General features: G+C 42.0%; 1 protein-coding gene and 1 long non-coding RNA gene across 6 annotated transcripts in view; both read right to left on the reverse strand.

The window, feature by feature from the left end:
• The window catches only part of LOC106579003 (rho GTPase-activating protein 22), a 36,996-nt gene that overhangs the window by 7,426 nt on the left and 4,699 nt on the right, over nt 1-24,871 (reverse strand). The window contains exons 2-4 of one of the 5 annotated variants that reach the window (XM_014158385.2): nt 23,188-23,387; nt 21,901-21,988; nt 1,703-1,834 (exon numbers count right to left, since the gene is read on the reverse strand). In XM_014158385.2, the coding sequence (XP_014013860.1) occupies nt 1,703-1,834; nt 21,901-21,988; nt 23,188-23,387 (420 nt within the window). Of the gene's footprint in view, nt 1-1,702; nt 1,835-8,188; nt 8,507-16,620; nt 17,042-21,900; nt 21,989-22,079; nt 23,151-23,187; nt 23,388-24,871 lie in introns of those variants that run through there. The other 4 variants (XM_014158387.2, XM_014158389.2, XM_014158391.2 and 1 more) reach the window with 4 other exon arrangements.
• Nucleotides 6,810-8,168, reverse strand: LOC106579005 (uncharacterized). The gene is made up of 2 exons (XR_001322562.2): nt 7,689-8,168; nt 6,810-7,302 (listed from the first exon to the last, which is right to left on the reverse strand). It is a non-coding gene; the product is annotated as an uncharacterized lncRNA (long non-coding RNA).

Consider the following 24,871-nt stretch of genomic DNA (forward strand, 5'->3'; position numbering starts at 1 on the left):
TTTCCACATTTTGTTAATTACAGCCTTATTCTAAAATATATTACATAATGACAAAAACATTTTAGACATTTTTGCAAATGTATATAAAAAAAAAGATTTAAAAAATAACACATTTACATAAGTATTCAGACTCTTTACTCAGTACTTTGTTGTAGCTCCTTTGGCAGCGATTACAACCTTGAGTCTTCTTCGGTATGACATTAAAAGCTTGGCACACAGATCCTCTCAAGCTCTGTCAGGTTGGATGGGGAACATCGCTGCACAGCTATTTTCAGGTCTCTCCAGAGATGTTTGATCGGGTTCAAGTCCGGGCTCTGGCTGGGCCACTCAAGGACATTCAGAGACTTGTCCAGAACCCACTCCTGCAATGTCCTGGCTGTTTGCTTAGGGTCGTTGTGCTGTTGGAAGGTGAACCTTCGCCCCAGTCTGATGTCCTGAGCTCTGGAGCAGGTTTTCAACAAGGATCTATCTGTACTTTGCTCCGTTCATCTTTCCCTCGATCCTGACTAGTCTCCCAGTCCCTGCCGCTGAAAAACATCACCACAGCATGATGCTGCCACCACCATGCTTCACCGTGATGCTTGGCATTCAGGACAAAGAGTTCAAGCTTGGTTTCATCAGACCAGAGAATCTTGTTTCTCATGGTCTGACAGTCCTTTAGGTGCCTTTTGGCAAACTCCAAGCAGGCTGTCATGAGCCTTTTATTGAAGAGTGGCTTCTGTCTGGCCACTCTACCATAAAGGCCTGATTAGTGAAGTGCTGCAGAGATGGATGTCCTTCTGGAAGGTTCTCCCATCTCCACATAGGAACTCTGGAACTCTGTCAGAGTGACCATCGGGTTCTTGGTCACCTCCCCCGATTGCTCAATTTGGCCGGGCGGCCAGCTCTAGGAAGAGTCTTGGTGGTTCCAAACTTCTTCCATTTAAGAATGATGGAAGCCACTGTGTTCTTGGGGACCTTCAATGCTGCAGACATTTTGTGTTACCCTTCCCCAGATCTGATCCTCGACACAATCCTGTCTCAGAGCTTTACGGACAATTCCTTCAACCTCATGGCTTGGTTTTTACTTTGACATGTACTGTCAACTGTGGGACCTTATATAGACAGGTGTGTGCCTTTCCAAATCATGTCCAATCAATTGAATTTACCACAGGTGGACTCCAATAAATTTGTAGAAACATCTCAAGGATGATCAATGGAAACAGGATGCACCTGAGCTCAGTTTTGAGTCTCATTGCAAAGGGTCTGAATACTTATGTAAATACGGTACTTCTGTTTTTTTTTTAAATATAAAAACCTGTTTTTGCTTTGTCATTATGGGGGTATTGTGTGTGATTGACAAAGATGTTTTATTTATATAATCAACTTTAGAATAAGGCTGTAACGTAACAAAATGTGGAAAGAGTCAGGGGGTCTGAATACTTTCTGAATGCACAGCACGTCATAAAATGATCTTCTGTCTGTCAAACCACTGACCCCATAAAGCACTAGACAAAGACGTTTGAGTGACATACAAAGAGCATAATGTGAGCCTGTACCAGAATATGCTTTCACTGAGATTTAGAGTGCATTTTGTAATCATTCTGTCTAGTAATATAACTCTGGACAAAGCAGTTTACCTCTAGCCCGGCTAAACCAGCTTGAACAAAGCAAAACAACGGTGAAACATGGCAAAATCATTTGGAATGCCAGGCTAGTTTACCTCCTCCAAAGGGTGCCCAGATGACCCGTCTTATGGCCTTGACCCAGTCATCCATGTCACTCTGAGAGTTGGCCATGAGCAGAAAGGCCTCATGACTGAGTGCAGCACGGTCCTTTTCTCCTCCTGGACCACCTGAGCGAGAAAGAGAGAGAGAAAGAGAGAGAAAGAAAAAGAGCAAGAGAGAGATGAAGAGAGAGAAATGGAGAGAAAGAAAGAGAGATGGAGAGAGCGAGAAAGAGAGAGATAGAGAGAGATGAGTGGAATTAGTCTTTGAAAAGTACATATTCTTGCCAGACTCCAATCTTGGGGAAGACTGGACTGATGTTAATTAAAGGTTGATGAGTCCAGCAGCCACTTCAATATCCTCCCATGTTTTCCCCATACCACAGCTCTACAGGGGGAGATGGTGTCCTTCAAGATCCCATCCCTGTACTAGGCTACAATATGAGATATTGTGAATGGTCTACAACCTCTGACTCCTCAAAAATCTAATTGTCTAAATTAAAATTCTGATTCGATTTTCAGCAAATCAAGCTAATTATCATCTGCCCTCATCTCAGGCCTATCATTTGTAACTAATTAGTACCACTAGATGGTGGAGTTGATTTGTTTAGAATACAGTGACAGCTACAAACGTAACAGAATGACTGAAATACCAATATAGACTACGTGTCTCAATTGATTGACCCTAATTGTCACATTTAAGAGATTAATCAGATATAATTATTTAGATGTCATTTTACTGTGGTCCAGTTATATGTTATGGTATCTCTTGCCATGTTACTCAATAGCATTTAGCTTTGGTCCAGCTATATGTTATGGTATCTCTTGCCATGTTACTCAATAGCATTTAGCTTTGGTCCAGCTATATGTTATGGTATCTCTTGCCATGTTACTCAATAGCATTTAGCTTTGGTCCAGCTATATGTTATGGTATCTCTTGCCATGTTACTCAATAGCATTTAGCTTTGGTCCAGCTATATGTTATGGTATCTCTTGCCATGTTACTCAATAGCATTTAGCTTCGGGAAGGTACACCAAATATAAACAGCAGTGCCATAAAGTTAAATGCCTTTGTCACCCAGCTCAGCAAACTCACACCTTTATCACTGAGTAGACCAGTTGCTGTGTGCTCATGTGACCCCTACACTCAGAGAAAAAAGGGTTCCAAAAGGGTTCTTCAGTTTTCCCCATAGGAGAACCGTTTTTGGTTCCAGGTAGAACCCTTTTTGGTTCCATGTTGAACCCTCAGTGGAACGGGTTTTACCTGGAACCAGAAGGGTTCTACCTGGAACCAAAAAGGGGTCTTCAAACGGTTATACTATGGGGACAGCCAAAGAACCATTTTAGGTTCTAGATAGCCCCTTTTTTTAAGAGTGTAGGTACAGGGTTGTATTCTAGTACCTAGCTGAAATTCTTTAGTCATCATTACTTTCATCATTATTACCACATGCAGTCATTTCATTCAGTCAGTACTTCATATAAGGTACTTAATATTATTTTGATGAAGTACAGATGTCGGATCTTAATATGACCAATTTCGTCGCAGGAGAGAAATAATCCCGCACAGGAGGATTTAAATGAATATTGAAAATGTAGAATCGCTGTCAGGGGGCAGCTGGAAGTGGTGTTTGTAGGCTGTACAATGCAGTACGATACCTAGAGGTTATGGCTTGCAAAACGCTGCAAAACAACCGACCTCATACCATCAAGTATTCTCATGGCTTGCTAAAGTGTAGTGAAATGCCATAGCGCAGTTTTCTGAGCAGCACACTTCAAAGCCAAGCATTACAGGCTCGCGGCCCGTGCTGTGCAATAATTTTTACACTTTGTATGACTGGAAACTAATGTTGGTGTAGCCTACTGTTGTTGTTTAACCAATCCAAAAGCAGCTACCTACTGCCTACCTGCCTCCAGAGGCACCTAGTTTAGTAGTTAGCACTTTTCCAGTAGGTTACTGCCATTTGCAACGAGATTCAAAGGCAGCATCACGTGATAACGCATTCAAATTCCACTGAGCGTGAAACGTTTGCAGTCACATTGTAGCCACTGTAGCAGTGTGAGCTAGTGATGGGCAATCCGGCTCGTTCCGCTCAGCTCACCAAAAAGAGACGGCACTTTTGGCTCCCAAATGGCTCTTTAAAAAAAATATGTTTTGTATTTTTTCAAGTCAAACAGTTTGCGATAGTTTGACTATGATTGGTGTTAAAACAATTCTAATTAAATTATTAAATCATACTTAACCACAATGTATTTAAAAATGCATCGGTCTGTTATGAAAAAGAATGCTATTAAACATTTGCATTTAAAGTATAACTTTTTAATGTATATGAACAAAGTGCATATAAATGTAACAATTCAAAATGAATACAATCTGAACAACATAATAATAGAATATTGCACCATATCAAAGAAAAATAAATAACAATGTGTAAAACTGCAGCATCCCACTTAAAATATTAAACTGGTCCCTATTTTCTCTCTCTTCTTTAGAGGGAACGGATGTGGCCACTATGCAGAGTCTCCCTGTCATGACTTTAGTAATCCGTGGGTAGACAGAGGCCTTGTTCTTCCACCAGCTCAGGGGGGGCTCCTCCAAATAGGATCGGACCTCCATTATGGCATCTACTCAGGGATTCCTTCGTGCTGCATCCCCAGTTGCTCTCTCGTCAAACAGCATCCAAACAGCAGACGTTTGTGGCACTACTGCTGGTGCTTCTACTCCATCTGATCTCTCTTCTTCCTGTTGCCCTGGTGCCTGAGCCAGCTGACTGCTGGGGCTGTCCCTCCCTGCTGCTGAGGTTATTCTTTGAAGAGCTTCATCAATCGCTCTGGCATCACTGAAGGCTAACTTCTTAAACCTGGGGTCAAGTGCAGCAGTTTCTGATAGCACGTGATTATATTCCATTCTGTGGAACTTTCTGTCCATTGATGAACATAGGGTGTCCATCAACTCTGTCACATGTCCTGTGGTTACATTTGCTTCTCTCTGGCGGCTGGCTGTGATTCGCTGCAGACCCTTACACAGGAGTATCATTTTTGAGGCTGTCACATAGCTGAAAAGAGAGAACAGTAACTTATTAGTTCAGGTTCATGTTTTGTCTACTGATACTACATTCTCATCTACTGCTCATATACATATATAATACTGTATTAAATAATGATGTAGTAATAACTATTTACTGTACCTCTCCCCACTGATCTCCACAGTGATCTGCTCAAAGGGTTCCAGGACTCTGCACACCTCCTCCACCACCTCCCATTCCTCTTGGGTCAGAGCATCAACAGGTGCATTGACAATGGCCAGGGTAGAGATGATGGCATCCTTTGACTCAAGAAACTGCTTCAACATATAAAATGTTGAATTCCACCTTGTAGTGCAGTTTTGTTTAGGCCTCAGCTCAGGCATCCCCATCTGGCGTTGTGTAGACTTTAGTTTTTCAGCACCTACTGTGCTCCTGTGGAAGTATTCCACAGCTGCTTTCACTTTGTCCACAGTTGGCTTCATCACCTTCAGAGCATTTCTTACAATCAGGTTGATTGTGTGGGCAAGACATGGATGATGGGTCCATGTAAAAATGTTCATGGCTTTGGTTATGTTAGCTGCATTGTCGCTAACACAACAGACCACTTATCCATCTACTTGCCATTCTCAACAGTTCCTCTGTCAAGTTCTCTGAGGTGTCTGTCACTGAACTCAAAGCAGTCCAGAAGACAGCTAGACATCAAAAAATCTTCAATGAAGGGACATGTAACCGACATGTAAGAAGTGGTTACCCTTGATGTCCAGCAGTCAGTGGTAAGGCAAATTGCAGTAGATTTTTGGACTCTTTCCCGCACTGAAGCCTGTGTGCTCTCGTACAGTTATGGAATAAGTGATTTTGAAAGGGTTTCCCTGCTTGGATTTAGACTATTGCTATAATAATTTCTAAAACCTGTCCTCCACGATCGAAAATGGCTGGAAATCAGTGGGAATCATTTTAGCCAATATGCAATATCAATTTGGCCTTGTTTGGCTACAGACTTTGGCATAAACTGGTCCATAGAAGACTGCGTTGCTGTGGGTCGCAGAGTAGGCCTACTTGACTGAGTGGATAGGTGGAGGTGCTGGCTCCACCACTATCACTAGCAGGCCCGCTAGTTTCTCAAAGCTCCGCTACAGCTAGCTTCACAGTTGGGTGCACAGTTCACATATGCCGGTGTAGGTTGTGCGTAGAACCGGCTTTATATGAGATTTTGTTTTGGCAAATTCTACACTGTGTTCTAACATTGTCTACATTATTAAAATGCATCCAAATGCTACTGTGCTTCCGACTCATTTTTCCAGCTATTGTTTTCACAGCTGTCCTTCCTCTCTCCTCGGCTGCTAAGTGTGTGACTAGTGTGAGCAACTAGTGATAGCAATCTCCTCAACAACCATCTCAAGTGGCAATATCTGACACAAATAAACAAGTAACTGAATCCATCTCCTCAGTACCTGTTAATGAAGTTGACACCGACCAGAATAATTATCCTTCAGAATAGGGTCCTCCTCTCGCATATTGCTTGGTCTGCTGCTCCATCATTGTAAGCTTGCATGCATGATATTATACAGGCTACGATTTTTTGAGATCGCTAAATAATATATTTTACTGACTGTTTAAGAATGATTAATAGCCAGAATAGTGGTTTCACTGTGAAGTTAATATTGCATTAGAGCTGATAATGTGCTTCTCTAATGAGTAGGCTTGCATTGTGAGTAATTCATATAACTATCACACCCGTGCAGATTATTAAATGACATTGATTTTCATGATTTATATTTGTTGATAACTAATATTGAAAGGTGATATGATGCATAATAACTAGATTAGAAGGACAAGGCTACTTCATCCTAATGTAAGCTAAATGCATTGTATACAAAACAAATACTGGCATGTGATAAAGGACATGTCCAATATAATTATGTAAATGCATATCAAACAGGAATATATATTCAATTAAATAAATACAGCATTGTAATATGATTGATGCCTTTCTCTCCTTGCAGTGGATTAGACAGATGCAGTCACCAGATACTTTAGATGCCCAAGCCTCAAAACCAGAAACATGACATCAACAATTGTAATTTTAAATAAATGTTAACTTTTTTATTGTTTTTCCTGTATCAGTGCATGAGTCCTTCAAACACAGTCCATTGTACAAAATAAATAATTACCAAGTGAGGGATTTCAAGGAGATTAACCCCCAACATTCATAAGCTTGTTCAGCCACAGGTTTTTTATATTTTTTATAGACAGGACCGGAGTTTATTTTTTATTTTTTGTTCCAGCCCTTCACTAACACCTAATTCAACTAATTGTGGTCTAAATTGAAGACTTGTTCAAAGTGCAATCCCCTGGGTCAGACATCACATCTGTATTTTAGAATGAGCTTCATAAATTACAATGTCCTATCAAATCTGCATGATACACAATAACATGGGTGAATCTATTTCTATTTAACATTGTGATGTAACACTCCTGAACAATATCCTGGGATATATGGTGATTATCCTGGTGCCTGGGAGGTTCACAACAAGTTATTTACATCTGCAGGGTGTTGTTGTGGGATCCTTCATCCTGGAACAAGCACAGACAAGGGAGGAGTAATTAACCTCACTGCTCAAATTTCAGTAACGTTACTGGTTCAAGTTGCTGAAGCCACAACTACCTTTATTAATGTGCAATCGTTTTGTTAACAGTTTTGCATATTTTTAGGCTTGGTCAAGTTGTTTACAGTAAGAGTAGAATAACTTAGCTTCTAATTTTAACTAGTAACACCAACCCCAATGGTGCAACACAATAGGGGAAGGGAATGTGGCAAGAAAACGTTAGCTAGGTAAACAGACACTGCATACAGCTAGCTAGCAAAACAGACTCGTCAACAAAATGCACAAATGGCTTGCTAGCCAGACAAGTTTAGACTGAACAATACACAATGAACAGATGTTGTTAAAATGTTTTACCTCCAAACGAGTCGGGCAGGACTGTTTTCTCCTGCCAAGCCAATGCAATGCAATGGAGTGAAACGTGATCAGGTGCCCACTTTAGTTCCTGAAAATATTTTTTAAGTATTTGCGACATGTCTTTAGCTAGCTAACAAGTTCACCAATTCATGACTTAAAAACGGTCAGATTCTTCACAATTGACCCATTGCTGAATCTACGATTAGTTAGTTTAGTTGTTCATCTCTAAACATACGATAAACAGGATGAGATCGCCTGCTAGCTAGTTATCATGTCCACCCCATCTGGTCACACACTGGTCGAATCAACGTTGTTTCCACGTCACTTCAATTACATTACATTGAACCAACATGGAAAAGATGTTGAATTGACGTGTTAGCTAGCTAACTTGGCAACAAGCGGATAAACACCAGTTACTCAGCATTTTAATAAAACATTCGTATGAAAGTAATATTTTTTTTTTTTACATAATTTTATGAATAAACAAACGCTATACTTACATTTCGCAAAATGATTCCTTTTTCTTCTGGAAAATGCTATCCCAAGCGGGGACTTCTGTCGGCCATTAATTCAGATGTTTTTTTAAATAACTTTCGCTGCGTCGCAAGGTTTATGGGATTACATTTTTTATTGTATTTGGCTCCCTATCAGGGAAAGGATGATACAGTTGTAGAACTGAATGCATTTAAATGAAATGTCTCTTCCGCATGTAACCCAACCCCTCTGAATCAGAGAGGTGCAGGGGGCTGCCATAATCGATATGCACGCCTTCGGCGCCCGGCGAACAGTGGGTTTACTGCCTTGCTCAGGGGTAAAACGACAGGTTTTTACCTTGTCAGCTCGGGGTTTCGATCCAGCAACCTCCCGGTTACTGGCCCAATGCTCTAACCACTAGGCTACCTACCGCCAAAGGAAAAAGCTAGTCTTACTGGGGTCCCATATATAACGAAAAATACATTACAGCCAAAATACTTTACAGTTTACATACATTTAAAAACATTAACATGTATGTGTGTGCATCTATCAGTTACACATAAACTCAGCAAACAAATAAACGTCCTCTCACTGCGTTTATTTTCAGCAAACTTAACATGTGTAAATATTTGTATGAACATAATAAGATTCAACAACTGAGACATAAACTGAACAAGTTCCACAGACATGTGACTAACAGAAATGGAATAATGTGTCCCTGAACAAAGGAGGGGTCAAAATCAAAACTAACAGTCAGTATCTGGTGTGGCCACCAGCTGCATTAAGTACTGCAGTGCATCTCCTCCTCATGGACTGCACCAGATTTGCCTGTTCTTGCTGTGAGATGTTACCCCACTCTTCCACCAAGGCACCTGCAAGTTCCCAGACATTTCTGGGGGGAATGGCCCTAGCCCTCACCCTCTGATCCAACAGGTCCCAGACATGCTCAATGGGATTGAGATCCAGGCTCTTCGCTGGCCATGGCAGAACACAGACATTCCTGTCTTGCAGGAAATCATGCACAGAACGAGCAGTATGGCTGGCGGCATTGTCATGCTGGAGGGTCATGTCAGGATGAGCCTGCAGGATGGGTACCACATGAGGGAGGATGATGTCTTCCCTGTAACGCACAGCGTTGAGATTTCCAGCAATGACAACAAGCTCAGTCCGATAATGCTGTGACACACCGCCCCAGACCATGATGAAAACTCCACCTCTAAATCGATCCCGCTCCAGAGTACAGGCCTCGATGTAACGCTCATTCCTTCGACGATAAATGCGAATCCGACCATCACCCCTGGTGAGACAAAACCACAACTCGTCAGTGAAGAGCACTTTTTGCCAGTCCTGTCTGCTCCAGCGACGGTGGGTTTGTGCCCATAGGCGACATTGTTGCCGGTGATGTCTGGTGAGGACCTGCCTTACAACAGGCCTACAAGCCCTCAGTCCAGCCGCTCTCAGCCTATTGTAGACAGTCTGAGCACTGATGGAGGGATTGTGCGTTCCTGGTGTAACTCGGGCAGTTGTTGTTGCCATCCTGTACCTGTCCCGCAGGTGTGATGTTCGGATGTACCAATCCTGTGCAGGTGTTGTTACACGTGGTCTGCCACTGCGAGGACGATCAGCTGTCCATCCTGTCTCCCTGTAGCGCTGTCTTAGGTGCCTCACAGTACGGACATTGCAATTTATTGCCCTGGCCACATCTGCAGTCCTCATGCCTCAGTAAAAAGGCCTCTTTAGTGTCCTAAATTTTCATAACTGTGACCTTAATTACCTACCGTCTGTAAGCTGTTAGTGTCTTAACGACCGTTCCACAGGTGCATGTTTATTAATTGTTTATGGTTCATTGAACAAGCATGAGAAACCGTGTTTAAACCCTTTACAATGAAGATCTGTGAAGTTATTTGGATTTTTATGAATTATCTTTGAAGACAGGGTCCTGAAAAAGAGACGTTTCTTTTTTTGCTGTGTTTGCATGTCAGTACAAACACACGACATGTCGGTCACATGTGGGAGAGGCATTGTGCCGAGAGTTGTTGCTTTATTTGTTTTTTTCAACCCAGGTTTGCTGTTCACTTGCACTATATGAGATGGAAAGGAGTTCCATGCAATCTTGGCTCTGAATAATACTGCACGTTTCCTTGAATTTGTTCTGGACCTGTGGACTGTGAAAAGACCCCTGATGTCTGGTGGGGTAAGTGTTACTGGCTGGCAGTGCTGTGTGTAAGTTGACTATGCAAACTGTTGTTTTCAGTAATATGGTGTCATAGCTCAGTTGAGTACTGAATACTGTTGCTTTAAGAATGTATCTGGCACGTTGTGTGTGAACAGAGGTGTAAAGATTGGATGAGTGAGTTTTATACGAGTTGTTAACATTAAATAGTACCCGCAAAACACCAATCTCAACGTCAACAGTGAAGAGGCTACTCCGGGATGCTGGCCTTCTATGCAGAGTACCTCTGTCCAGTGTCGGTGTTCTTTTACCCATCTTAATCTTTTATTTTTATTGGCCAGTCTGAGATATGGCTTTTTCTTTGCAACTCTGCCTAGAAGGCCAGCATCCCAGAGTTGCCTCTTCACTGTTGACGTTGAGACTGGTGTTTTGCGGGTACTGGCCTTCTTTAGACTAGTTGAGTATCTGGAGCATCAGCATTTGAGGGTTTTGCACTCTTCTGTGATGTGAGTAGTACACAGTGTTGTATGAAATCTTCAGTTTCTTGACAGTTTCTCACACGGAATAGCCTTAATTTCTCAGAACAAGTATAGACTGACGAGTTTCAGAAGAAAGTTATTTGTTTCTAGTCATTTTGAAACTGTAATCGAACCCATAAATTCTGATGCTCCAGATACTCAACTAGTCTAAAGAAGGCCAGTTGTATTGCTTCTTTAATCAGAACAACAGTTTTCAGCTGTGCTAACATAATTGCAAAAGGGTTTTCTAATGATCAATTAGCTAACACAACGTGCCATTGGAACACAGGAGTGATGGTTGCTGATAATGGGCCTCTGTACGCCTATGTGTATATATTCCATAAAAAATCTGCCGTTTCCTGCTACAATAGTATTTCAAACATTAACCATGTCTACACTGTATTTCTGATCAATTTGATGTTATTTTAATGGACAAAAAAAACGTATTTTAAAAAAAAAAACAAGTGACCCCAAACTTTTGAACGGTAGTGTATATAGGATGGAATCATCAGCATACATGGACACGCAGGCTTTGTTTAATGCCAGTGGCAGGTCATTGGTAAAAATAGAAAAGAGAAGAAGGCCTAGAGAGCTGCCCTGCGGTACACCACACTTTACATGTTTGACATTAGAGAAGTTTCCATTAAAGAAAACCATCTGAGATGTATTAGATAGATAGCTCTGAATCCACTTTTTTTTTTACAACAGTTTGCTAAGAGCTGGCAGCAAGCTGACAGGTCTGTTGTTAGAACCTGTAAAGGCCACTTTACCACTCTTGCGTATTGGAATGACTTTGGCTTCCCTCCAGGCCTGAGGACAAACACTTTCCTCTAGGCTCAGATTAAAGATATGACAGATAGGAGTGGCTATAGCAGCTACCATCCTCAGTAGCTTTCCATCTAAGTTGTCAGTGCCAGGAGGTTTGTCATTATTGATCGATAACAATAGTGTCTCCACCTCTTCCACACTAACTTTACAAAATTCAAACTTACATTGCTTTTCTTTCATAATATATTTTTTTTATGCATGAAAACGATGGCTCACTGTTCGTTGTTGGCATTTCCTGCTTAAGTTTGCCCACTTTGCCATTAAGTAATCATAAAAATAATTGACAAAACCAAATGGTTTTGTGATGAATAAGCCTTCTGATTCGATGAAAGATGTAGTTGAATTTGCCCATAATTCCATTTAAAGTACGCAAGTTTTTTTTCATCATTCTTCATATCATTGATCTTGGCTTCATAATACAGTTTCTTCTGCTATTTGTTGAGTTTAGTCACATAATTTCTCGATTAGCAGTAAGTCACACTCCTTTTGCCCCATCTCTTTCAACCATACAGTTGTATGTTTATCAATAATTGGAAGAAGCAATTTCATAAATTCATCAAGCGCAGCATCTGGATGCTCCTTTTTTTTAACATCATCCATATAAGAGTTACAGCTACATATTTTGTATAATCTCTTATACACTATTTTAGGCCCAGCTTTTGGAGCGTTGTCTTTCCTGGATATAGCCACTACAGTTGAAGTTGGAAGTTTACATACACCTTAGCCAAATACATTTAAACTCAGTTTTTCACAATTCCTGACATTTAATCCTGGTAAAAATTCCCTGTCTTAGGTCAGTTAGGATCACCCCTTTATTTTAAGAATGTGAAATGTCAGAATAATATTAGAGAGTGATTTATTTAAGTTTTTATTTCTTTCATCACATTCCCAGTGGGTCAGAAGTTTACATACACTCAATTAGTATTTGGTAGCATTGCCTTTAAATTGTTTAACTTGGGTCAAATGTTTCGTGTAGCCTTCCACAAGCTCCTCACAGTAAGTTGGGTGAATTTTGGCCCATTCCTCCTGACAGAGCTGGTGTAACTTAGTCAGGTTTGTAGGCTTCCTTGCTCGCACATGCCTTTCTAGAATTGAGGTCAGGGATTTGTGATGGCCATTCCAATACCTTGACTTTGTTGTCCTTAAGCCATTTTGCCACAGCTTTGGAAGTATGCTTGGGGTCATTGTCCATTTGGTCTGCAGATAGACTCTACTCAGGATACACGGCATTGGGATATGCCAATTCACCTGCACAGTTGATCTCAATAATTATTGGTCACCTCATTACCGCTCCCAAGAATATGATATTTGTGTCCTGTTGCAACCCAAGTCTTTCAAGATACACTATATATTTAAAATTATGTGGACGCCCCTTCAAATTGTGGATTTGGCTTTTTCAGCTAAGCGTCAGCTGGAGTGATGTAAAGCTCGCCACCATTGGACTCTGGAGTAGTGGAAACATGTTCTTCTCTAGTAATGAATCACTTTTCACCATCTGGTGGTCCAGGTTTGCCGGATGCCAAGAAAATGCTACCTGCCCCAATGCATAGTGCCAACTGTAAAGTTTGGTCTAGGAAGAATAATGGTTTGGGGCTGTTTTTCATGGTTTGGGATAGGCCCCTTAGTTCCAGTGAAGTGAAATCTTAACACTACAGCATACAATGACATTATAGACGATTCTGTGCTTCCACCTTTGTGGCAACAGTTTGAAGAAGGCCCTTTCCTGTTTCAGGATGACAATGCCCTCGTGCACAAAGCGAGGCCCATACAGAAATGGTTTGTCGAGATCGGTGTGGAAGAACTTGACTGGCCTGCACAGAGCCTTGACCTCAACCCAATCGAACATCTTTGAGATTAATTGGAACGCCGACTGCAAGCCAGGCCTAATCGCCCAACATCACTGCCCGACCTCACTAATGCTCGTGGCTGAATGGAAGCAATCCCCACAGCAATGTTCCAACATCTAGTTGGAAGCCTTCCCAGAGGAGTGGAGGCTGTAATAGCCCATGATTTTGGAATGAGATGTTCGGTGAGCATGTGTCCACATACTTTTGGTCATGTAGTGTATGTTCGCCCTATGGTTGGTATTGTCATCGCAACAACTTAGTCCTTTTTTAACAGACTAAGGGCAATTTATCTATTTGACAAGTATTCCGTAAAGTATTTCCTTTGTTACCACAGAAAATATACTGTGGCAATTTACTTGACAATTTGTATGAATGAAAATGAACGTTTGGTGTAGCCTACTGACTGTTATTATTTTATTTGTTAATAGTTTCCTATTTACGTTATCCAAAAGTGTCATTTCTTATCAAGACCAGGGGGAAAATAACCATGGACTGTCCACATTTGAAATGTGTAACTACATCAAGTCAATCAGGGGATTTATTTATTTGTGCCAGAAGGGCGTGGGCCGGAATCGTATCTGCGTGACATGGTAGGCCTATATGTGCGCACTGAAGGCAGCGTCCCTAACTGCTAAACCACCCCAGGCCACAATTGAACTCAGTTTTGACAGTTAATTCATAACCTTAGGATACACTAGACATTTGTACGTCGTAGTCTGGTGGAGACCAATGTCTATATTGTGTTATTAATCTATATAAAACGACGGTTGTTTATGTGTATGGCTGCATTTCAGATAAATGTTTGTACATTTGAATGTTGCAGTAATAGGGCCTAGGCCTAGAGTTTGCGCAATCAAGAGAGAATATTATTTTGATAGCAAGCCTGATCCCAGTGATTTGACTACCTCTGCATGGAGAGAAAGAGAACTGCTAATTTTCAGCCACTCACAAGGCCCATTTGAATTTCCTGATGCAGCACGAAAATTCTCTGCGACAGAAGTGTGATCAAGTTAAGTGCCGACATCTGTAGATAGAATTCCTGTTAGTGCATTGCTACCATATTACAATAGTCTTAGAATCAGTTGAAACCCCTTATGCCCGAGTAAAAAGTAATGAGAATTCCCTTGCCTTCATAAAATATTGCATTATGATCCTATCATTTGACTGGTGGAATATTGGTTCTGTGAAGGTATACTGTATTTCCCACTTGTCTTCTGCTTCAAAACAACTTACTCATATACCAGACAGGCATAAAGCAATAATGCCCAGCTAGCTGCTGCCATCTGATATGAACTTCAATAAAACAGAGAATAAATGGACTCCCACTGTAGGAGACGATCATATCATTCACCAAATATAATACCTTCTACTGTCTTGTACCAAATATACCTTCTAACCGTCTTGTCTTTATTGGCTACTTTTGGTTCTAAAACATAGGACTTATATCGTTACAGCTTGAAAAGCACTTCTTCAAAAAGCTGTTCCTCTATGTGGTCTGATAGGAAAGCCAAAGCTTTTCAGACCCAGTTCCTGTCATTAATAACAGTGTAGACCAGATGGATCCCTTCCCACCAGGTCGCCTAGCCAACGGGAAAGAGAGAAATCAAGCAAGTGATAAAGATGTCTTGCCGACGCAGACATAAAGGAGCCTGAACACAGCCAATAGTTCCTCTTCCAGCTCACTGCCAGGCGGATAATACAGCTTCACAAAATCAATCAAGAAATGGCAGACTGTCAAAAATCTAAGAAAATCCTCTGTTTGAAGAAAGAAAGTAAAAAGATTTGATTTGGAGACAAGAGCTCTGGGATTTAATGAAAGTAAGTCTCACTCCTACAGAGCACAGTGAAGGGCTGGTATTTTGAAAAGGACACTTCATGTTCCACAGAAAACTGCAGTGAAGGTCATTTTTTGATAATAATGATTCCCTCAGGTTGGTAAATGTCAGACTGCCCACTGTGCTTGTGGATGGATGGATCCTTAGTGGAAGATGAAGGATGGGTTTTACTGCGAAAAATACATTTCTTCTTATCGCTGATTGTACTGTGTGAACTTAGTTAACTGACTGCAGTAAATGGTAAGCAGTGGCGTTGTGTGTGTACGGTATGTGTGTGTGGTCAGTGTTAATAATTGGCCAGAGAATTATTCTGAGGATTGGGAGTGGATTAACTCCTTTTGACCATTGTGATTGTCCAACCTTTGTTGGATAATCAGAAAAGCTTACCCTTCAAGTGAAATGAAGGACTCTTCACAAAACCTGACTGCAGTATGTTATACAACAGAGCCACCAACTAAAGATAACACTTCTTTGAGTCCCTCTAGTGCCCCTACTAAGTATACCTTCTGTCGGGGTATGACAGACTGCACTATGGACAAAACAAGTGAAATCCACAACAGACAGATGAATCTCAACCGCCAACCTGGTCTCATAGCATTTCCTATGGTTCTGTATGTAAATCCGAAACACTCCATTTAGTATGATATGTTACGTTTCGTGTGGTATGTATTAATTTGTGGCTGTCCATCATCCATTTCGTAGGATATGCTACGAATTACAATTCGCATGATATGTTACGAATTTTCAATACGTATGATATGTTACGAATTGTAGCTATAGTTAGCTAGGTTAGGGATTAGGGTTAGGGGATAAGGTTAGGGTTAAGTTTAGGGTTAGTAGTTAGGTAAAATGGTTAAGGTTAGGGGAAGGGTTAGCTAACATGCTAAGTAGTTGCAAAGTAGCTAAAAAGTAGTAAATAGTTGCTAAAATTGTCATTGATAAGATTCAAACACGCAACCTTTGAGTTGCTAGACGTTCACGTCCAACCCAACCAACCACCCTAGGCCCTATTACTGCCTTTCGTTTATTCCTTAAGTAATCTTCTGTCTTATGTAATCATACCAAACCTAACATATCATACTAATTTGGGTGTCACGGATTTACATTTACTACAGTATGTTACATCTAATCTATGAGACCAGGCTTCAACCACCCATAGCTGTCCAATGTACATTGTAATTACAATACTTTACATGTACGCAAATTAAATTAAATGGCATTTTCCAAATATAACTCTAAAAAGGTAGCTAGCATTACCTTGCAGGTGTTCCTGTTTGAGCCCGTTGGGCTTACAGCAGGCCAGCCCCATTCCCATGCTTCACTGAGGGGAGCTGACAGTGCTACAGCTGGGGCATGAACGTACACACTGCCCTCCTGGAGGTTGTATATCTTTATCCACAAACAGGTACTACTGGGCAGACGGTGCCAATAAGGCATGCTCGATGCCAGGAAAAACGAAACCCGAAAAACAAGTCCCTTCTTATTTTTCATCCGTTCACACGGTCCCTCATTCACTGACATGGGCAGCAGCAAATCCCTCTATCCCCTAGCTCCCCTATGGAGAGGCAGGTCCCAGAGGAAGAGCTAAGCTCTCCTTGTGTTGCCTTGCCTTGCTCTCCCTCCCTGGCTGTGTGCAGCTGTGCGTGGAGTGACAGGAAGATGGGCTGCTCTTCCTTTCCTTACCAAACAAACCTCCACCGTCCCAACACAGAAAACAAACAGACCCTGCTAATCAATTGGGAAGCCTCTGGCTGGCCAGCTTTGATGGTGATCTATAGTATGAGTCTAAACCGCAATGTACTGTATCAATGTAATCATGTTGTTGGATGACACGATGCTGTAGGCTAGTTTGTCCTACTAACCCATATTTAAAAACCCATACACAAAAAAGTGTTGAACAAATAAAAATATATTTGAGATTTGAGATTTTTCAAAGTAGCCACCCTTTGCCTTGATGACAGCTTTGCATACTCTTGGCATTCTCTCAACCAGCTTCATGAGCAATGCTTTACCAACAGTCTTGAAGGAGTTCCCACATATGCTGAGCACTTGTTGGCTGCTTTTCCTTCACTCTACAGTCCAACTCATCCCAAACCATCTCAATTGGGTTGAGGTTTGGTGATTGTGGAGGCCAGGTCATTTGATGCAGCACTGCATCTCTCTCCTCGGTCGAATAGCCCTTACACAGCCTGGAGGTGTGTTTGGGTCATTGTCCTGTTGAAAAACAAATGATAGTCCCACTAAGCACAAACCAGATGGGATGGCGTATTACTGCAGAATTCTGTGGTAGCCATGCTGGTTAAGTGTGCCTTGAATTCTAAATAAATCACTGACAGTGTCACCAGCAAAGCACCCCCACACCTCCTCCTCCATGCTTCACGTTGAGAACCACACATGTGGAGATCATACGTTCACCTACTCTGCGTCTCACAAAAATCTCAAATTTGGACATCAGACAAAAGGACAGATTTCCACCGGTCTAATGTCTATTGCTCGTGTTTCTTGGCCCAAGCAGGTCTCTTCTTCTTATTGGTGTCCTTAGGAGTGGTTTCTTTGCAGCAATTCGACCATGAAGGCCTGATTCACGCAGTCTCCTCTGAACAGTTGATGTTGAGATGTGTCTGTTACTTGAACTCTGTGAAGCATTTATTTGGTCTGCAATTTCTGAGGCTGGTAACTCTAATGAACTTATCCTCTGCAGCAGAGGTAACTCTGGGTCTTCCTTTCCTGTGGCAGTCCTCATGAGACCCAGTTTCATCATAGTGCTTAATGGTTTTTGCAACTGCACTTGAAGAAACTTTCAAAGTTCTTGAAATTTTCTGGATTGACTGACATTCATGTCTTAAAGTGATGGATGGGTTGTCATTTCTCTTTGCTTATTTGAGCTGTTCTTGCCATAACATGGACTTGGTCTTTTACAAAATAGGGCTATCTTCTGTATACCACCCTTACCTTGTCACAACACAACTGATTGGCTCAAACACATTAAGAAGGAAATAAATTCCACAAATTAACTTTTAACAAGGTACACCTGTTAATTGAAATGCATTCCAGGTGACTGCCTCATGAAGCTGGTTGAGAGAATGCCAAGAGTGTGCAAAGCTGTCATCAAGGCAATGTGTGGCTACTTTGAAGAATCTGAAATATAAAATATATTTTGATTTGTTTAACACTTTTTTTGATTACTACATGATTCCATATGTGTTATTTCATAGTTTTGATGTCTTCACTATTATTCTACAATGTAGAAAATAGTAAAAAATAAAGAAAACCCTTGAATGAGTAGGCGTGTCCAAACTTTTGACTGGTACTGTATGCAGGCATGTAAGTCACTTTCGATAAAAACGTTTGATAAATGGCTTGTATTAATTCCAGCATGCTGCTCAGAGACATGGGACTCAAACCCAGCACTTAGCTTATTTCCATCCATAAACATGGGACTTAAACCCAGCACTTAGCTCATTTCCATCCATAAATGTGGGACTTAAACCCAGCACTTAGCTCGTTTCCATCCGTAAACATGGGACTTAAACACAACACTTAGCTCGTTTCCATTTCTTACGCAACACTATCTGGGGTCATGAAATGAACCATTGTTGTAGTTGCTGACAGTTTATGCATATCAAGTAAGAAGAGCTCACACTGAAGCACAAAATAGATACAATTTCTATACAAAATGCAATACTGATAATTATTCTGAAAGGATCTGAAAAATAGACATTGCAACGTAAACCGTGAGCCGATTACTTTCAGTCACGTTATTAAATAGCCATCAGTCAATATGCATGCACAACTACACACAAGGTATGCATTAATATTGTCTACTTTTTCCAACCTGGGTTACATTACTCAAGTAAACAAGGGCATAAACCAATCAGAATCACGTCATTTCACACAGCAATTAACTATAGAGACTTATAAGGCTCTTGTTGTAGTCTATCCCTATTCCAAGTCAGCCTGCTCTGTAAGGAATGATCAGACAGACATTCAGCACTGACAGCAAGTTGAACTCAGAGCAGAAGTACTGTAAGTCTTTAGAGAGGAGGACTGTCCCTTTGTCTAGAACTGTTACCAGTGTGCTTTATAAAACCCATGGATGTTGCACGTGTGGGGGAAGGGGTTAGACAAACAGATATTTGATAAGGCTGAACTTAGTTAAATACTCTGTGGGAGAGCTGGGGGCAGGGGACAGGCTCTAAGTTTGTGTGTGTGTGTGTGTGTGTGTGTGTGTGTGTGTGTGTGTGTGTGTGTGTGTGTGTTTGCACATGCACTTGCTAAACAAGTAGCCTGCAATAATGAATTAGCTGAAGTAGTCACGTTTACACAGGCTTGTGCTTTAGTGTGTGTGTGTGTGTGTGTGTGTGTGTGTGTGTGTGTGTGTGTGTGTGTGTGTGTGTGTGTGTGTGTGTGTGTGTGTGTGTGTGTGTGTGTGTGTGTGTGTGTGTTAGTGCACCATCCTTTCCTGGCTGTTGTTTCCCAGCTGGCTTTATGGCTAGAGACCAACACAAAAGGAAGCTTAGCCTTGAGTAGCCCCCTTAAGCACAGACAGCATTTAAAAACCACAGATTATTACAACTGTTCCTTAATCTGATAGGCTTTCAGTCATAGCCGTATACTTTCAGTTGAACCAAAATGGATTGCTGGATTTGGCTGTGTTTTGGTTCATTGCTTGCTTTCTAGGTCACAAGGATATTCCAGTTAAAATAAGCAGGATATTTTACTTTGAAAAGGTGTGAGGCCTCCCAAACTATTAATAAAACCCTTGGATATGAGGACAGAAGAAGGGAGGTTCATTTGGTCATACAGGATGTCTATCAACGTAGATGTTCTTGTGGAAATGAGGGGAGATGCATCATGTATCAATGTATCATCACCTGCCAAATTTTGGACCCCAAAGAAAATCTAGCTACTTGTACCCTTGATAAGTTAGTCTCAGTTTGCAGGGGCCTTAGCTTCTCTTTCGTTTGGACAGGGCAAGGACCTTAAAATGTCCACAACAAACACGACCTGCAAGGGCGTTTATTGCCAGAGCTCATGCATGGAGGGAGTCAGTGAACTGAGACCCAGGAACACCCTATCGCTCAGCCTTGCTCTGAAAGGATGACGTGACGCGGTAACAGAAAACGAAAGGTGCTAAGAGGAATTCATCAAACGTGCTATGAACATCATACAGACAGTAGCCTCAGGAGTCATGGGCTCTCTAACCCCCTGCAGTCAAAAACAAAATTTTTCAACGAATTTCAGGCACTGCTCTGTGCCAGAACTGGTTTTGAAATGGATAGTATGAATGAGGACATAGGACCATCGGTCCAAAGTGGATCTGACTCCATGCTGTATGGAGACATTTTGGCTGATATGGGTCAATGTATTATTCCCTGTGGACCCACTGTAAGAAGTGTACAGAAAGCTTCCCTGCGCCTCTGTTGAAGCCTTACAGTAATACTTGTTTACCATGATCCCCTGTTTCCCAACCCCTCTTACTAAAGTGCTAGAGTGGATCTTTATCGTAGTGTGAAAGTCAACCTAAGCCCCCAGTAGCTGTTCATTTCAAAGCTGAGAAGCGAAAAAGGCTTTAATTTAAGCTGATTAAGAATAAAACAAAGGAGGAGAAAGAAAAAAAACAAGGGCCTGAGGGTTGAATATCTTGTAAACAGTAGATGTAGGAGGTATGGAGGGGGTGAGTTGGGTTTGGGAGTGAAAGGTATGTAGTTTGAAATTCAACCCCATTTCCATTCTCACTGTCCCACTGTTTTAATGGTCTTCAGAAATGGCTTTGTCTGCCTGTGTGCTGCCTGCCTGGCCCATCCACACTTGGCTGATTGGGGTCACACTCTCCTGCAATATTTACTCATCATAAATAAAACACACAGGGACCCAATGGCCCGTCGACAACAATAAACAGTGGGAAAAACCACCTAGCAAATACCCTTTACTGAGTGATATAGCTATCTCGCACACTCTGAGTCACTTTCATTGAAAATGACCATTTGGCTGTATTGAGCGCAACCAAAAGCTTGAAGAGCTGATTGAGTAGGGTCTTTCCAGCACACTCGCCCCCAGGCAACGCTGTGTATTGTCTGTGTATGGATGTCAACAGTAACTGACTCCTGATAGACATGAGACTCAGGTATTGGGGTCGATAAGCCTGGACAAGGCTAGGAGATTCTCTTTTCTCCCTGAGGTATTAATGTGTTCTTAGAGATTAGTTCTGATTCTGGAGTCTTAGTTTGGAAACGATGTTATGAGAGAGATTACCATCCACAGGATTTCGAAAGCAATTCTTAGCTGGTCATATAATTGCACAGTGCATTGAGTGCAAGCTCATCTACCAGTCAGTAGTGTGTACTGTATGTGTCCTACATCTACATTCTCTACACCAGACGCAGTTGTTAAACATCAGCATTGCCCCCTGCTGGGCTACTGTGGTATTGAGAAAACTACAATGTTAAATATCAGCTCTGTGCGGTGATGCCTGACTTTGACAGCACTTTTTTTTGTGAGAATAGGAGAGGGTTTGGTGTTGATGGATCACCTCACCTGGAACGATTTCAAAAAGATGTCTCCCTGGTTCCTCTGAGTTGGCGGTGAGCTCATTCACCTGACAGCCCTGCAGGGGTATGCAGCCCTGGAACGAACAAACCGAGAAGGACTTAACTGGAACACAGGAATCAGCAGCATTTGGGAATAGATCCATTTGAAAGCAAAGATTAATGATACCTCAGTGAGACTCTAATCGATTAAATCACAAATATTGACTAAATCATGATGAGACTATTAGGGTAGAAAATAGACCGAAGATCTCGTTATTTATATTGATCTCTTTAATCTATCCAATGATGAAGATGTACACATTATCAAATGCAGATCAATAGTAATTTAACAACGGAATCAAGGCCTGTTAATTAGAGACTACGCAGAAGGAAAATTGGTCTCATCCTACCAGTCTGGAGCTGGCACTATCCCACATCAAACTGGCTGCGATCTTCCAAATGGCCAAACTAGAAGCCAAGCTGTCACCACATTAGCCGCCATGGCAACAAATTGGTAGAACGTTGGCGCAGGGCTAGCAGCCCAGAAGCACATCTCCCAAGCGTACAATGTGGCTTGAATACTGCTGGTGGGAACGAATGAATGAGAAGAACCAAAATGTAACTCAAGATCTGAGATTATTCTTCCTTCAGAGTGTGTCTTGGAGCAAACTCTCTGGCTCTAACACAAATCCATTCCTTAATGACCTGCTCTACATGATGAGAAATGGCTATTGATCGCTTTTGTGCAAATGTCCTTCCTCCAATTATAATTTCCTTTCATCTCAGTGTGAGACCTTGATGTGTGATGTGCCTACGCAGTGCCCTGCTCCGATTCCTATTGATTAGATGGGGGGAAATCATCCAGATTGACACTCGCACACATCCTGAATACTGCACAGGGAGGTGTGTAGAGAAATAAATTCTGGCTGGATGACTATTGACAGCCTTTGATTAAAAGGTGTCAACCAACAGGTGTCGTGACTCATGACCAACACTGAGCGACGCTATCAAAATTATGTTTTATCCTGATTTTCCTCCTAGGCAGGGCACGATGACAATGTAATCCATCCAGGCTAGGTCATGGTATAGAAAGTTCTTTCTTTTCTATTGGCCATTTGACCTGCGTGTCTAAGGAATGGATGGAAAAACCACAGCAAACAAGCAAAGTATTTGTGGAGACGATCTGAACCTGCGACGTTGGCTTTATAGTAAGGTCCCACATTCAACCAAATAAAGGATGTCAGCTAACCTCTGTAAGAATGTGAAGAAGAGCTTAGGTGTGAACGTTCAGTACCTGTGGCTTGGTCTCCTCCTCCTCTTTGTAGAAGAAAAGCTGGTCGGAGCGCAGGACAAACCATCTCAGCTGCCAGTTCTTCATGATGCTCCTCTGTTTCTTCAGCCAGCCAGCTTTCAGAGCCCCCTCCTGGAGACTGGGGGAGGACGGGCGGATTGGGCCCCGGGACACATCTCCCATCACCATGCTCTTGGACCGGGCTGGAGAGTGGAGATGCACATACAAACATGAATACAAATACACATTTAAGCAGCAGGGAGACAGGCACATACACACAGTGTGTGTGTGCGCTCCAGGGTTGCCATGGTGAGGCACATACCACACACACCATGTCCTGCCCTGGAGCTGAGGCCGAGGCCCCCCTTCCTCCCCCGGGTAGAGGTGGCTGGAGACCCACCCGGCACAGGGAAGAAAGGAGAGGCCTCAGGTGATATAAGCGATTAATGTAAAGCCCCTGGAAGAGAGTTATTGTCTGTTCTGGCAGACCAATAGAACCAGGAACCTGTTTGAACTGGGATAACAAGGCCTCCTGGGATGTCTCTGGGTTTTAGTGTAATGTGAGCTCAGTCAAGGACCGTTTCAGATGCAGTTCATGTCAGGAGGCTCTGGAGTCACGCGCTGTCCCTCACCCTGTATCAGTTTCAGTCTGTTCTCTATTCAACGCAATTGATGAAATAAGCTACATTAAAAAGTACAGGAATCACTCAATATTACTCAATATTTTTCTCAGAGAGAAGATGGCGCTGACAGACATGGCAGTTCTGCTTCTAGCTCCTAAGCAGCTTTGCAGTATTTTTATTTCTTTTTTGTTATTTCTATTCAACGCAAATACAAGCATTTCGCTACACCCGCAATAACATCTGCTAAATATGTCTATGTGACCAATAAAATTTGATTTGAAAACAGTACAGCCTGTGCAGAAAGTAACATCTGGTGATTACTAGTGGAAAAAACAGCATGCTTTGATCATGCCATTTTCCAAAATCAACTAAACCCTGAATACAGCTTCTAGAGACCATCCTGAGAGAATAACCACTCAGCAACACATCTCACGGAGCCAAACAGCAGCAACGCAAACAAGACAAAACTATTTGATTATCATGTATAATTTATAAGAATCAATCCAGCATCCTGTGTGACATACTCAGGATCAATGCCCAGATGGCTTAGAGGCGGAAGGGGGGATGAAAATCAATGTTTGTTCTGTAATTTCTCTCTTATTCTCCTTCTTCTGCTTCTTCTTCTTCTTCTTGCGATATGGGATGGGGGGCCAGGAGTTTCTCACATGGTCAAAGAAAACTCCTGACCCTAAGGATGGGGAATGCTATGGTATAGATGCAGACACCCTGAAAAGACACTTCCCGACATATCCCCGGCACCACCAACCATGTTTCATTGGAATGAATTGATAGTTCAAACTGTTCATTCATTTACAGTCATTGTATACTATACTCTTTGGTTGTGGGCTTGGCTGTGGCACAACATAGCATGGCCACTATAGCCTAGTCATCGTGGTCCCCCTCCACTCCTACCTCCATCGCTGCCTGGCTCCATTCCTAATCGGTTAAACTCACAAGAGGAACAGGGGCCGTATATCACGTTAAACATCTCTCTCTCTCCGTCTACAACCATCCCTCTCTGCCTCCGTCACCATGTCTGGCTGCACTGCTGGCCCCACTCAATC

Source organism: Salmo salar, chromosome ssa19 (assembly GCF_905237065.1).
Source record: "Salmo salar chromosome ssa19, Ssal_v3.1, whole genome shotgun sequence".
Lineage (NCBI taxonomy): Eukaryota > Metazoa > Chordata > Actinopteri > Salmoniformes > Salmonidae > Salmo > Salmo salar.